Source organism: Anabrus simplex, chromosome 3, assembly GCF_040414725.1.
Source record: "Anabrus simplex isolate iqAnaSimp1 chromosome 3, ASM4041472v1, whole genome shotgun sequence".
Lineage (NCBI taxonomy): Eukaryota > Metazoa > Arthropoda > Insecta > Orthoptera > Tettigoniidae > Anabrus > Anabrus simplex.
Window position 1 is genome coordinate 318,746,187 of NC_090267.1, and position 16,011 is coordinate 318,762,197.

General features: G+C 41.9%; 1 protein-coding gene across 1 annotated transcript in view; it reads left to right on the forward strand.

Annotated features, from left to right (window-relative positions):
- The window catches only part of Oamb (Octopamine receptor in mushroom bodies), a 767,418-nt gene that overhangs the window by 416,370 nt on the left and 335,037 nt on the right, over window positions 1-16,011 (forward strand). Inside the window, exon 3 of the mRNA XM_067144416.2 lies at window positions 3,216-3,316. Within this exon, the coding sequence (XP_067000517.1) occupies window positions 3,216-3,219 (4 nt within the window). The 3' untranslated portion in view covers window positions 3,220-3,316. The remainder of the gene's footprint in view (window positions 1-3,215; window positions 3,317-16,011) is intronic.

Consider the following 16,011-nt stretch of genomic DNA (forward strand, 5'->3'; position numbering starts at 1 on the left):
ATAGAAGTTCAAGAAATTAATGCATACATAATTAATGTACATTGAAACTTCCAGGCCAAGAGTAACAATGCATACGTCGATGGTCATTATTGTGTTGAGGTGAGAGTGGTAAATACTTTTGTTTTAAGGGAGTGTTCAATACTGCTAGGCTGTATAAATAGATGAGAAAAAGAGAAAGGTGCGACCTTTGAAAGAATTAAGGTATTGCCAGAAGGAGGATAGGGCCACAAAGGGCCTGAAAATAAAAGGCTCACTCTCACAAACCTAATTATGTCGGGCTTGAAAAAGAACACGAGATGGTCAAGTGAGGTCGAAGAGTAAATATGAAATGGAATAGCCTGGTACAAGCAAACATAAGGAGAATCAGACTCAGGGAAGAGTGCCGTGGTCATCAAACCATGTTTCTAACTTGAGATCCTCCGAGGTATATCCCTTTCAGTCCCTACTTACAACTGAAAGGAGATACCTTGTACGCATTCTACCACCCACACACACAGGGGAATCAACTGTCACACTTTGTAGGTGGAAACTCGTACCTTTGTGAACTTGAGTGCGTTCTGTTACAATCCTCATATTAGAATTAACATCCCATGCAGAGGCGGGAACCGAACTTGAATTTACTATGCGGGACGCTAATACTCTAACCTTCACACTAAGTTGCCGTCACCAGAGAAGCTACTTATTACAATAAACAGTAATGTAATGGGATTCTGTGAATCAGAGATACTGTGCTTGATTCTCATTAACGTGGGCACGTTCCCGATCGAGGTAGCCGATTTCTGAAGGGTGGGAGAAGACTTACCAATCCATTTCAAATATTGCTGTCATGGTTAACACCTCCAGTGTCTCAATCACCGTCTCTGCGTAAGATGCTGTTCAGTATATATCCACTACATGGCAGTGCAATTCCAACGTTGAAATAGGTTCTCAGGCCACCTGAACAACACCATTTCGGAAGGTTGGTACCTGGTGATAGTGACTATTGTTTTGAGGGAAAATAAATGTATAAATATACACTCCCATCTTCTAGGACGATTCCTGAGGCCATCCAACTATAAAATTTTACAATAAAATATTTCCATTAAGTAGACACAGTGGGCTTTCCAGGCGTGGTGGTACTATCTGCGCTTCACGAGAAGTCGCGACTTCTCGTGAGATTCAGATAGTACCACCTACTACACTATCGTAAGCTACAAACATTAGTCGCGCAAGCTCTCTGAAAAAGATGCGTTTTCATTATTAAATTGTTCATTGTGCAGTAGTTACAGTAAATGTGTAACTAAAGCGCAATTGAACTACCAGTTTGAAACTTCACAGCAGCACTTTAGTTCACAAGAATCATCGCGAACAGAACCAATGTTTATTGTCAGGCTTTGAGACTTGAGTTTGGCGCGTGCGTAGAACACATGCTTACCCTCAGCACTCCTTAACCCGCATGCACGCGACTTCTCGTTAGACGACCATAGTACAGCCATGGTCGGTGGTTTTGATGGACATGGTAATTTCTGTTTTAAGCAAAAGTAAAACTGGGTGACCGTGCCCACTTAAATGTAAGAGTAAACAAAACCGGTAAAGGTCCCATACGTCGAAGAATTAAGATATAAGAAAGAGAAATGGAAGGGACATGAAAGACGTGAATGTTAGACTCCCTAGCCATCGCAAACCTAATACCTTCGGAGTCGAAATAGTGCAGGAGTTGACCAAGGAAGATTGTTTACGGAAGTTGAAAGTAAACAGGCTCAATCAAGTAGTCGAAGGAATGGCACACGCAGCTAGAGCATCCATGTTCGCAAACCCACTCTTCCCAATTTGAGAGGTACTAGAATTATCCATTTTAGTCTCTCTTGAGCCTCCGTGGCTCAGGTGGCAGCGCACCGGCCTCTCACCGCCGGGTTCCGTGGTTCAAATCGCGGTCACTCCCACCTTTGCTGGCAGAACCTAGTGTTTACAGTGCACTATGCCTTCTGGTAGAGGCTAGAGCAATTTTGTAACTTTCATAGATCTGCCTCTGTCTTATCCTTGGCTTTGACAATATGAAAGTGATTGAGGTTGAGCGATGCTAGTAATGCCATTCCTTCTGCAGCCAGTCCTTGCTATGAATGGTGTGAAAATGTTGCTCATAGGGTCGGTTGGTGTATGCATTTCAGTGGGCTTGGCAGATTGATATGTAATAGCAACTCTGGCTCGGTGAGGAAAGCAACGGGAAACTACCTCACTCCTCATTTCCCTAGTACGCCTCTTCAGTGATGCCTAGGCCATCTATGATAGCTGATGGCAGTGCTGTTGAGGATTCCACCAGCGGCATCGCTGACGGACTGAACATACATACATACATGCATACATACATACATACATACATGCATACATACATACATACATACAGTCTCCCTTAACGAGAGGCAGGGCGTACCGTTGATATATTTCATGCCCCCAGCCCACAGCTGTCTGTTCACCCACAAAGACGTGTGTTCGGTTCCCTGTTATGTATTTTTCTTTTTTTCCTACAATTTTCCTGTACGTCGCACCAACACAGATAGGTTTTACGGGGACGATAGGATACGAAAGGGCTAGGAGTGGGAAGGAAGCGATTGTGGCCTTAATTAAGGTACAGCCCCAGCATTTGCGTGGTGTGAAAATGGGAAACCACGGAAAAACATATTCAGGACTGCCAACAGTGGGGTTTGAACCCACTATCTCCCAGATGCAAGCTCATAGCTGCGTGCCCCTAAAGCCTAAACGCACGGCCAACTCGCCCGGTTCCCTGTTATGTAATCGAGGTATATAGAAACAAGATTTCTACTTCAAGAGAACCACGTGACACTGGGAATTTACTCAGCATACAAAATACATAACTAGGGTACCTGGGAATAAAGGTTATAGACTTATGGCTAACAACCGCTTTCCACTGAGCGCCAAAGTTACTCTTTGAGGAATTGTTTTACCCTATATCTCGGTTTAAGTTGTCATATTTTACATGGCGTATCTCAATATGACTCTCCTTACAATAACAACAACAACAACAAAAAAACAATCAATGAATGAATTGTTTATGTTCTCTATAACTCTCACATAATGTAATAACAAATACCCACACTTGCCCAATACAGCGAACTGAATCAACACAATAATGACATCGACTGCTCGACAAACTCAAGTGTATGTTTCGTTATGTGTCTAAGTCCCATTGTCCTTAAGTAATGAGTGTGTGACCACAGGTGACCTCCGCCGCCGCCCTCGGTGTGGGCTGTCCTGCTCACCGCGGCTGCAGACTGAGAAACGAGCTTCGCAATGTGGTCATCGGCTGCCTTCCGTGCAGGTTAGTGTCCTGTAATTATAATTGCTAATTAACTGCCACCTGTTTGTTTTATTTGATAAGAGAATTGCATTTCAGTCTCTTCATATAATTTTGCATGTGCTCATAGAAATCAGAATCTATTATTTAAACTACAAGGCATTTCCTTCAGGCAGTCCGCCAGCAGTCCCTACTGGAACAGGTTTATATATATATATATATATATATATATTAATGAAATATTTGTGCATACAAATGAATGACCGAAACTTCACATGGTAGGTGTTTAATTAATTCGCCAATTGGCTGAGGGGTTACGCTATGTTGCTAAGACGACCAGCAACGAGTTACCGTACTTCCCATGCATACCTATTAGCATAAATGTATAATTCGTAGAGCAGAGACTGAATAGTGTTAATTTCATTATATTTATTCACACTATTTACATCTCAGAAAATATGCAGATCGAATATTTTTTCATTATACTTCTTCTGAAACCGCCATGATAATTTAGGATATCACTCTACCGCAGGGCCTCTCAGGGTACATACACGGCACAAGGTGCAAAAGACTAGAGGTGTGACAAACGGTTAATTTTTGTGTAACTGCTACAACTGTCACTGCTACAATAAAGTAACTTGGAAAAGTAACAGTTAAAAATAACGTCCAACGTTGCTCATCTTTTATTGGTCACAGGCTTGTCACGGCTTCAAGCTTGTCTCGTTACAGCTGTGTTGCGAAGTCCCATTCATTCGCTCGCACATGCGCGCACGCATCACTACACTGTTGAAAGTCGGTGCAGCAAAACACGCATTCCTATTTACTTTAAAGTTAACGAGAGGCAGACAACGGATGAAATGAGAAGACAGCATAGCGTCTTTTTGAAATCTAGAGGAGTTAGTTTGACAATGCCCCGATCGAGGATGGAAGACAAGAAAATATGATGATCTGTCCGCCAAACCTCGACACAAAGCGGTACAAGGGGATCGATTAAGTAAAATGAAGTAATATTACCTATAATATGTTATTTATAATATAAATATGGAAAGTTAGCATACTAATTTATTTATGGTACAAGAAAAATTATACGGGTGAAACTTATTATAATATTATAATGTAGGTAGCCCTGCGCGATGTCTGAGTCAACGATTACCCCTGAGCAGTTGAATATGTCATAACAGTTTACACTTCAGTTACCAGATGACAGCAACAACATAAACAAATGCACTATAGAGTATATTATACACCACTGTATAGTGTATTTGACTTAAAACAATCCCCTACAAAGGCGCTCTCACTTGGAAGTCATGCGTACTATTTTAACTCTGAAGATCACATTCTGTGTCTGTAAGCTGCTACTAGTGATAATTCCCACTTCCCAGTCACTAGTACGTTATTCTGTTGTCGTTACTCGGTAACCTGTTCTTTTTGTCCTCGTTACATTTGTAACAGTGGTAGGCATGTAGCTGTGAGTGACAAAGTAACCGCTACGTTATTTTTCAGCCATCCCTACAAAGGACGACTTGGCTAGGTTGACCAGAGTGCAGAACCCCACTCCTCGAGTTTCAGCAATAGCGCTGATTCTCTCTTTCCCTACGCCTGTCTCGCTCAATTCGACAGTCTCCCACTTCCGCACTTGCTCTGCAACGCTCCGCCATCGGAGCAGAGTCCGGCTCCTTGCCTGAATGGCCAGCGCAGTGCTCTTCGGTTCAGAGGGCCCCGGGCTCGATTTCTGGCCGGGTCGGATATTTTAACCTTAAAGGGTTAATTCCCTTGGCTCGGGGACAGTCTGTTTGTGCTATCCCCAACGTCCCTGCAACTCACACACCACACATAACACTATCCTCCACCGCAATAACACGCAGTTACCTACACATGGCAGACGCCGCCCATCCTCCTGGAAGGGTCTGCCTTACAAAGGCTGTAACCCGGCTAGAAATAGCCACACGAAATTATTATCAGAGCAGAGTTGAGCTGAGCTTAGCCGAGTCGCCCCGTGACAAAACGCTGGTCCGAACCGAGCCGAGTCGGACCGACGCACAGTGCACAGCACTGCGCCTCGGTTTGCACGCGTGAGATTTTGGGCGTTTGAGAGGCCCTGATCTACTGTTTACTTTGTGAATCAATACCAGCAGCAACGATCACCAAGAGCTGTAACTCCGTTACGAGGTTATTACTCTGGATGTAGACATAGAATACACTTTTTTTCGTTGCACTTGCGGAACTGCCGCGTAGTCACAATGTTTTAGTTTACGAAAAAATCTACTTCGTACTGTGTATCGAAATAATAGCTAAGAAGCACTGAAAGTCGTATCTTGTGAGGTACAGTAATTTTATGCATAGAATGGCATGGCATTTTGTCTTCATTAAGTGTCGGTAATTTTTAATTTCGTACCGTTTCCCATTCTTTACTCATCATGAAATTCGGTTGCAAGTCTTCAAAAATAATTACAAATGGACGGATAAGTTATGTGGTCTTCCCTATCGGTAAGGTAAGGGTGTGATCTGCCCGAAGGCAGGTCCGAACCTCCGCCTAGGTGTGCCTGAGCCGGAGTTTTCGTAGGGTACGGTGGCCAGTTTCTTTCCACTCCTCCATTCCCTTACCCCCACCAACAGCGCGTGGCAACCCATTCAAATCTAGACCACGCCCAATGTTGCTTAACTCCAGAGATGACACGGGATCCGGTGTTTTAACATGGCTACGGCCGTTGTTCCCTATCGGTGACCCGTCTTACAGATTTCCTTTTAATAACTGTACAGTTAATGGAAATATCCTCTCCTTAAACGTTAAGGAATCTGATCAGGTTGTACTACACTGCATTAGTCAATTATGCCGTGAACATTTAACACAAGTTTCTACTACGGTGATGGGAATACCATATGCAGACTTTTTTTTTCTAAGAATGATGTTACCGGGCGAGTTGGCCGTGCGGTTAGGAGCGCGGAGCTGTGAGCTCGCATCCGGGAGATAGTGGGTTCGAACCCCGCTGTCAGCAGCCCTGAAGATGTTTTTCCGTGGTTTCCCATTTTCACACCAGGCAAATGCTGGAGCTATGCCTTAATTAAGGCTACGGCCACTTCCTGCCCATTCCTAGGCCTTCCCTGTCCCATCATCGCCATAAGACCTATCTGTGTCGGTGCGACGTAAAGCAACTAGCAAAAACAATGATGTTGTAGCTTGTTATAACATTGTACACCTTTTCGGAAAGGACAGCAAAATTTAGAAGTTATTTATATCAGATGGCCCATCAGCGCTGGCAGGGGAGCAAATATTGATAAACCATTTAAACAGGTAGGAATACGAAGAATTTTCTATACTGAAAGAGCAATAGAGCGCAATGGACAGAAGATGGAAGTGGAGCCCCGAAGACCAACGACTGAATTAATTTATCCTCCATTACCTATGAAAAGACGACAAGTCTGCGTGCTTATGTAAGTTGACTCTTTAGCTTTACGACTGCACCAATCGTTGTCAGTTTTCTGATGAGCTTTGTAATAATAATAATAATAATAATAATAATAATAATAACAATAATAATAATAATAACGGGCGAGTTTGCCGTGCAGTTAGGGACGTGTAGCTGTGAGCTCGCATCCGTGAAATAGTGGGTTCGAACCCCACTGTCGGTAGCCCTGAATATGGTTTTCCGTGGGTTACCATTTTCACACCAGACAAATGCTGGAGCTCTACCTGAAATAAGGCCACGGCCACTTCCTTCACATTCCTAGGTCTTTCAAATCCCATCTCACCAAAATACCTATCTGTGTCGGTGTGACGTAAAGCAAATTGAATAATAATAATAATAATAATAATAATAATAATAATAATAATAATAATAATAATAATAATAATACGATATTTTTTCGTCGGGAAATGGACATTCCATGTTTGGATTTTCCGCAAAATAGCGAGTAACATTCTACACCATTTACTCGTTCCCAAGCACTGTCATCTGTCTTGATGGTCGGACATGAAATGTTCCGTCAGTCCGTAATCTTAAAAACAAATTCGTATGGTAACCGATACAAAGGGAGCCTGTCCTGGTAAAGTCTGCGAGTTGCAGCAGCATTGACAGCGTTAGTAAACGCACCAGCAACACCAGCCATGTCAACACAAATTGATGGTCTACTGTACGCAGTAGCTATACACATTAAGAGATAAATGGAACAATATGAGCGAGTTCAGAACTCTTATACTTCCAAGTTTCGATTACTAGAAAGACATTCCCGATGGAACCCAATCTCAACTCATTACACCTTTGAATTCCTGAACTGTTCAGTATGGTTTGCACGACTCATTACGCCTTTGATATTACCCGTAGAATGTAGAAAACACTTCGCGCTCTCTCCTGGTTGCCATGCGGGGTGGCTCAGATGGATGCGGACCTGGCCTTCTGACCGCAACTTTGCAGCGTCGATCCTGGCTCAGTCCGGTGGTACTGTATTTGAAGGTGCTCAAAAACGCCAGCCTCGTGTTGGTAGATTTACTAGCATGTAAATCAACTCCTGAAGGACTAAATTCCGGTACCTAGTACTTAGTGGGACTAAAGCCAATAACATTAAAATTATTTTCTCCTCTTTGAATGGTTGTCTATATTTGATTTTCTGCCAGCGCTGAGTGGCTAGCGGGTACTAGTGTCATGGAGAGGCATTGCCTTTATGCTGTTACCAGTTGATCGTACAGCCTTCTTCCCAGTCTTTCTACAACTACGTGTGGTCGGTACAATATGCGTATTACGGCCGGGTATCATTGTGACATCAACCGTATTTAGAGGGATGTTGTCACTGTTACATGTTTCTATAGTTGTTGGTTGTGTGATGTGTTTTTGTAAATGAAGATGTGTATTAAGGTGCGTTCAAAATTGCGGGCCCGGCCAGGAATCGAACCCAACAACCTCTGACTCGAGGGCCAGTACACTGACCATTAAGGCAAGGATCAGGATTCCAAATTGTCGTACAGTGCAGAGCAAAAAATTAAAGTTACCTTTGAAACTACACGAAACTTCTGCATCGTGTATGGAAATCAATAGCAAGGCTGTCCGACTCGTTGGCTGAACGGTCAGCGTACTGGCCTTCGGTTCAGAGGGCCCCGGGTTCGATTCCCGGCCGGGTCGGGAATTTTAACCTTAATTGGTTAATTCCAATGGCACGGCGGCTGGGTGTGTGTGTTGTCTTCATCATCATTTCATCCTCATCACGACGCGCAGGTCGCCTACGGGAGTCAACTAGAAAGACCTGCACCTGGCGAGCCGAACCCGGCACTAAAGGCAAAACGACATTTCATTTCAATAGCAAGGCTGCATATTATATCCACACTGCATGGCTTATTATAGAGAATGAAGCTCCCATGGCTAAAGTATGTGCATCATTGTGCGTTGATCAACACCTCAGAGACGTTATGGATAGTATTTTCCTTTCGAGTGAAAGATAATCGTTCGTAGAGTAGATTATAGACAGATCCTACTAAGACATCAACTTGCATCTAAACAATAATTAATAACAGCATTATTTTTATCCATTTCAGTCAGAAATGAAGGAAATTCACTTGTTAAAAATCGGCCGAAAAAATCGGATGAATTATTTGATCTATTACTTAAGATTGATAATGGAGATTACCGTCACTTAAACGGCGGTAGCCATATCGAATATTGGTGTAAGAAGACATTGTATAAGGAATATTTTAAAAAGAAAAATATTTCTAAAAGTGTTATTCTTGCCCACGAAACTGAAAACTGCGATGGTGTCAAGGCTAAATTTACAAACTCTGTATTTGGAACGATAGATACATACATCAGAGTAACAGGTACATAACATAAGAAGAAATGTCTTTTTCTATACAATTTATAAATACCTTAGAATTAAGTGGTTTGACGCCACATACCCTGACATTAAAAGCCAGTCCTATTGTGATTTTATTAATAATAATAATGTTATTTGATTTACGTCCCACTAACTACTTTTTAAGGTCTTCGGAGACGCCGAGGTGCCAGAATTTAGTCCCGCAGGAGTTCTTTTACGTGCCAGTAAATCTACCAACACGGGGCTGTCCTATTTAAGCACCTTCAAATACCACCGGACTGAGCCAGGATCACTGATCTCTATACCTGGATGGCTGGTAGCTTGGGTAGCAGTAAGCCGAATAGAAGATGACTGGCGTGGTAAGATGGCAGCGAGCGCACGGTGCAGTAGATCACGAGGAGAGCGCTTGCTTTGTTTATGCTTAGTTCAGTGACGCCAGGCCTCTTGATTGTAGTTCCACGAGTGTTCTGTGCTGTGTTATTGCAAAGTAAATAGTAGTGTATTTTACGGATTTAGATTCGTTGCCTTGTAGTATACTTGTGGATTACAAAATTCAATTTAAATATGTATGTGTTTATCTGAAATATGAATGAAGAAACATTCTACGGGGTATTAACATACCGCAGTATTCAGCTTATGGATGTACAAACAGAACCGATCAGCAGAAGGAGAAATCATTTCATCGGGGAGTTTTAATAATAATGTTATTTGCTTTACGTCCCACTAACTATTTTAAGGTCTTCGGAGACGCCGAGGTGCCGGAATTTAGTCCCGCAGGAGTTCTTTTATGTGCCAGTAAATCTACCGACACGGGGCTGTCGTATTTGAGCACCTTCAAATACCACCGGACTGAGCCAGGATCGAACCTGCCCAGTTGGGGTTAGAAGGCCAGCGCCTTAACCATCTGAGCCACTCAGCTCGGCTCGGGGAGTTTTATACTGTACATAAGAATCTTCCTAGAGTAGTGTTTTGAGTTTTAGGTTTATTGTATCTTATTTCGCATATTCCGGGAGCAAAATGGCAAATAATTTTTGTAGGTTTCCTTTCTCGAGACCCGAACATCTACGATCATCGATTAGGAGTATCAGGCGGGAGAATTGGGAGCCTCCTAAAACAGCTGTTCTCTGCTCTGATCACTTAGAGGAAGACTGTTTTGATAGAAATGGACAAACTGTACACCTTAGAAGTGATGTACAGCCAACTGTTTTCAATTTTACTGAACATTAACTGCAAGTAAAGATTTACTTATATTTTTTTTTTATTTCTCATAATTAAACTGACGGTTTCGATTAAATAATTGACGTGACCTTATAACAATCTTAGAAAATGAAGTCTGGAGGAATTCTAGACCTTATTTACATCAGTAATAATTATGGGTTTCAGACACTGGAGTGGTGGGAGAAGGGAAGGTGTGGTGGGTGTTTGGGGCTATCCCATTATACTATTCGTGGTATTTGGGACTCTTTTAACTGGTGTTACATATTTCTGATGATGACTATCAATATCGCTTTGCTAGCTGAATTTAATTAAAGAGGTCTGTAATAGTAAATTAAGCTGCAGGTAATGTGATATATTGACAAGTTTTGAATATTTGCTGGTTTTATAAATGTGTACATTTGCTTCAATGATATTTTAATTTGATCATATGCGCGTTATTTCATGGAAACAGGAAACAGAAATTCATTATCAAGCACCGATTACGATATGTCGAATCTAGGTCTGTATATTGAGCTACGTTTATAGGTACATCATTTTAAGAATGCATAATTTCGTGGCATACATGTATACAATTTACAGCAATGTTTCCAGAAACTGGTTTTCACTCGTATTGTGTTACCTATCGCTAATTGCATGTATTCAGCACCTAAGTTAATATTTGTCGGCCGTTATTATACACTCGTGTTTATTGCTATCCCGGAGATTTACTGACCTCGGAATGACGTGTCAGTGATCCCAATGTCCTTATGCTTTGAGTGAACATGTCTCTATATTTTTAATTATACCAATGCGCCATTAATTGCGACTTAAAATTGACTCTATTATCATTGCTTCCCCATAAGGAGAGCTCTAGGTTGGTTACGCCAACATGGCGAACCGCGCGCTCAACTTGGCGTACTTTCTCCTGCAGCGGAGACCTGCCACCAGCGATCCATGTATAGAGATCAGTGGCCAGGATCGAACCTGCCAAGTTGGGGTTAGAAGGCCAGCGCCTTAACCGTCTGAGCCACTCAGCCCGGCGTGATTTTATTAAGAAATGCAAATGCTTCTGAAGGCCTTTTAAATGGGACGCGAATATTATTACGAAATATATCAACTGTCACGACATAAAATGTGTTACTGGTGAAGGAATAGGTCAAAGAACTTCGATTCCAAGGATCGATATAACACCATTAGACACAACACTTCCCATTTCTTTCCAAAGACGGCAATGTCCTATTCTTCATGCTTTTCTTCATCACGATTAACGAAGCACAAAAGCAAAGGTAGTGTTGGTAACTCTGGCTAAGGCGGTATTTACACATGGGGAGTTATATGTTACAAGATCTTGAACACGTTTCTTCAGTAATTTGGAAGTTCAAACAGTACCTAAAGTGCTCTCATTGCAGTATAATAAAGAAATGCGTTTAAAGGAGCTGTGAATGCAATGCAGCCGGGATCCGCTTCTTTATCATTTACAGACGACTGTTATAAATGTTACTAACATTAAAAATATGTTTGTTTCTGAAATATTTTCCTGGAAAAAAAGAAACCCATCTCTCGAATTTAATTGGGGTCCCTCCGGTACGTATTAAGTTACGTGCATACTTAATGGAACCTGCCGCACTATCAAATATTAGCAATTTTGAAATGCCTCTTATCTTGAACTAAAGATTTCTGTGCTGACAGTACGTTCGTTTCAATACATGTATATTCTTACAGTCACTCTGTATATAGTAGATCTCCTTTCACTAATCATAAGAGTCAAATAATCTAACAAATCCAATGATACGATTTTCGCTCTTGGAAACGTCCTAACGAATATTTCATTTAAATATTTAGTTATTAGTCAGCAGTTAATATCTATATTTTCTTTTTTGAAAAATATATACATTTTTGAAACTGTTAAAAATTAGATAATACTTTTCAAATTGATTTCACATCTCGATCAGCGTTAGTATTTATTTTTAAGATATCATAACAGGTGTCATTAGTTATACAAACAAATTAAAATTCATGTCGTTAAAGCCCTGATGGGCCTTGCCTACCAAGGGACCACTGTTCATCCCGAAGCCCTTCAGATTACGAGCTGTCGCGTAGTCGGCACGACAATCCCCCTCGTCCATCACTCATAGCATTCTACATCGGGGACACTATCTCACCGCCAGATAACTTCCCAATTGTTCCATGTAGGATGAATAGATCGGTCCTCAGATCCAGGTAGAAGAAATGGCGTATGCTGAGGTCTACCAAGGCTCTCGGTGAAGCCCAAACCTCAAATGAGAATGATGGAAATCTATAGCACATTATAATGTAAGCATCTGGCACATTATTCCATTTACAAAACTTGAACGCAATGACATAAAACATCGCCCGTATTTCTGAGTGAAAGGCATCCGAGAAAGATATTGCAGCCCAGGCACTGCGTCCCGCCCCCCCCCCCCCCGCCTAAACTCACACGGCTTGCTGCAGAATGTACGATAGGTGAGTGAACCGGGGAGGGATCGGCTTCGGTCCGTCAGATCGCCACTGCTAACGAATGAGAGATAGCTCAAAGATTCGAAGTTCTCCGGAAGTTTCCGAATTGACACATGCGTTCCTCATCGTACATACTTCCTCAACTCATACTTCTGACTTAATCATGCAGATAACAGTGCTGGTATATCACTCCCTTTTGCTTCTACATCCCTTGTAGAAAGACACTGCAGCCTAGTGTTATAGGAGTAATATAGCTTTCTTTTTATAGGCTGATCTGCTAAAATGAAATGCAATCTTTCAGATTCAGTGTTCTCTTTGGTTTGTTGGGATAGAACCTGTGATCATGGGTCAGACACCACCACTGATGTCCGACTCGTTGGCTGAATGGTCAGCGTACTGGCCTTCGGTTCAGAGGGTCCCGGGTTCGATTCCCGGTCGGGTCGGGGATTTTAACCTTCACTGGTTAATTCCAATGGCTCGGGGGCTGGATGTTTGTGCTGTCCCCAACATCCATGCAACTCACACCCCACACATAACACGCAGTTACCTACAAATGGCAGGTGCCTCTCACCCTCATCGGAGGGTCTGCCTGACAAGGGCTGCACTCGGCTAGAAATAGCCACACGAAATTATTATTACCACCACTGATCTTCCGAGGAAGCTAATAAACCAGTGAATGATGGGCACAACTGCCGGTGATGCTGTAAAATAAAACTTTGTATTGTTAATAATAATAATAATAATAATAATAATAATAATAATAATAATAATGGTGCATGGCTTGGTGGTGATCTAATGAGGATGAAATGAATGTCGAAGACGTGATAACAGCCAGTCCCAAAGCCAAGGGAATTAAGAGTACGATGGCGTTGATTCTGAAAATTGGACTGGGCCCATCGTACGTACACAAAGCCACAAAGCCGGACCTTAATTTGTTACCATGTCCACTGATCACGTATTGATTATTGACAGTTTGAGGCCGATGACCTTAGATGTTAAGCCCCTTTAAACAACAGACATCATCATCATCATCATTATTGTCAGTAGCAGAGACCGGGGCAGTAGCTTCTGAAACAGCGTTGACAATACAGCAGGCTACTCCGCTGGCTATTGGCTGCAGCTCAGAACGTCAGTGCTTGACATTCATTAAACCAACTAACGAAAAGCGGTAACCTAAGTCTAGTGATCCCAGCATACACCACTGGGTAGAAGTCCCTGACTTGGCCGGGAATTGAATCCGGGTTTTCCCGGCAGAAGACAGGCTCGTTTTCCCTAGTGTTAAACTACAGTATATGAAACAAAAATATCACATTCAACTTAATTGTGCAGTATATGTGATATGGGATACTTTCTAACAGCACACCGAGCTCGATAGCTGCAGTCGCTTAAGTGCGGCCAGTATCCAGTAATCGGGAAATAGTGGGTTCGAGCCCCACTGTCGGCAGCCCTGAAAATGGTTTTCCCTGGTTTCCCATTTTCACCTTAATTAAGGCCACGGCCGCTTCCTTCCCATTCCCAGGTCTTTCCCACCCCATTGTCGCCATAAGACCTATCTCTGTCGGTGCGACGTAAAACAAATAGCAAAAAAAAAAAAGAAATAACAGCACAGCCTTACTGAAACTTTTCCATTTTACTGGGGTTGGCACAGGATGTGGATTTGGTCGAATTTTACGACTGGATGCCCTTCCTGGTTCGAACCCTGTGTTGAGTGCTGTATTCACTGTTGCATTTTTCTGTGGAGGTTGCTAGTGTGGTGTGCTGCATGCCATGCAAAATACGTTTCACCGCTTCTTAGCTCACTACTGTGCGTTATCGTAAGCGTTCCGACCACTAATGAGCAAATTTGCATTTACTACACAATGAGATGTTTAACAACACTCCTTCTGTATCGACTTGATTTTCACCGTCACTGATAAAATTGAAAGCACTGGGATTAAAACATGATTCACAGCAACATACAAGAGGATCGTAGATGAAAAATAAAACTTTCACCCGTTTAAAAAACACTAAAACTAGTAGAAAAGATGAAGGCAAAGAACTCTTTACACTCTATAGAAATGTTTCCGGGAATAACAGCTGCCGAAATTTGTAGGCAATATTAATCTTTACAAAATGTTGCTAATGGTCACCAATAAAAATGGAATAATTAAATTGAATGAACCCACGAGAATCACAAGGTTGTCATTTGTATAAAACAACAATGAGTTTAGCAATGGAAAAGGCAATAAAAACATATAACTTAGAATTTAGTCAAGATAAACCACGCTAGAACCTTAGCTAAACACAGATTTTGGCTGTCTATTCAGTCTCCCCTGTAGGCGCAGGTAAAGAATACAATCACGGTACCCCTACCTTTCGTATGAGGCTTCTAAAAGATTTGAGTCCCCCAGGGTTCACAACTTGCCAACGAAGGTTGACAATTACAGAGCTTCTGGTTAGCTTTTCATTCCTTCCACTTGCCGTATTTCCTGTCTGACTTCGTTGGTTCTTGTTCTTTCCTGATTTCTCATGTAATCTCCTGTGAGCTAGGGTGATAGAATAAAACCACGGTATTCCCTACCTGCTATAAAACGTGACTGTAAGGGGCACTCCCAGAGACTTTCGTAACTTTTAAAAATTACAACTTGTTCTACAGTAGTGCAAATTGTATCAGCTTGTGTGAAAGATAGAGTCCAAGAAATTAAAATGAAGCTCATATATCTGTCCATCCGTTCATCAATCTATATAGAATACATACACTCCCAACTAACACTTTGTTCAAACAGGTGTCTGTAAACTGGCATCATGATATGAGATAAATGTTTGTTTTCTTCAACTTTGGACAAGTCTCACTACTCTACTACTACTACTACTACTACTACTACTACTACTACTACTACTACTACCACTTTCCCATCACGTCTTAGATTTTAGCGTTTTCATAGACAGAATATTAATTTTGTCACAAAAATAAATCATGACGGCCAGGCAAGTCATCGTATTTAAAGAGCAAGGCAACGTGTGAGTGGATATATTCCTGGAAACGTACATCGCTACACAACATTACGTAATGTATTGCCATTAATGGACTTTTCTGGTAGAACTACTACACTCCTTAGCCAGGGATATAATTACTTCAACGTGGGTGACTGCGTTCTTTGGTAGTTCATCCAGACGTAATAGCATAAATTCACTTTCAAATATTGATTCATTTTAATTTTTAATTATTGAAGTTGCGAAAGTTTCTGGAAGTGCCCCTTACAGTC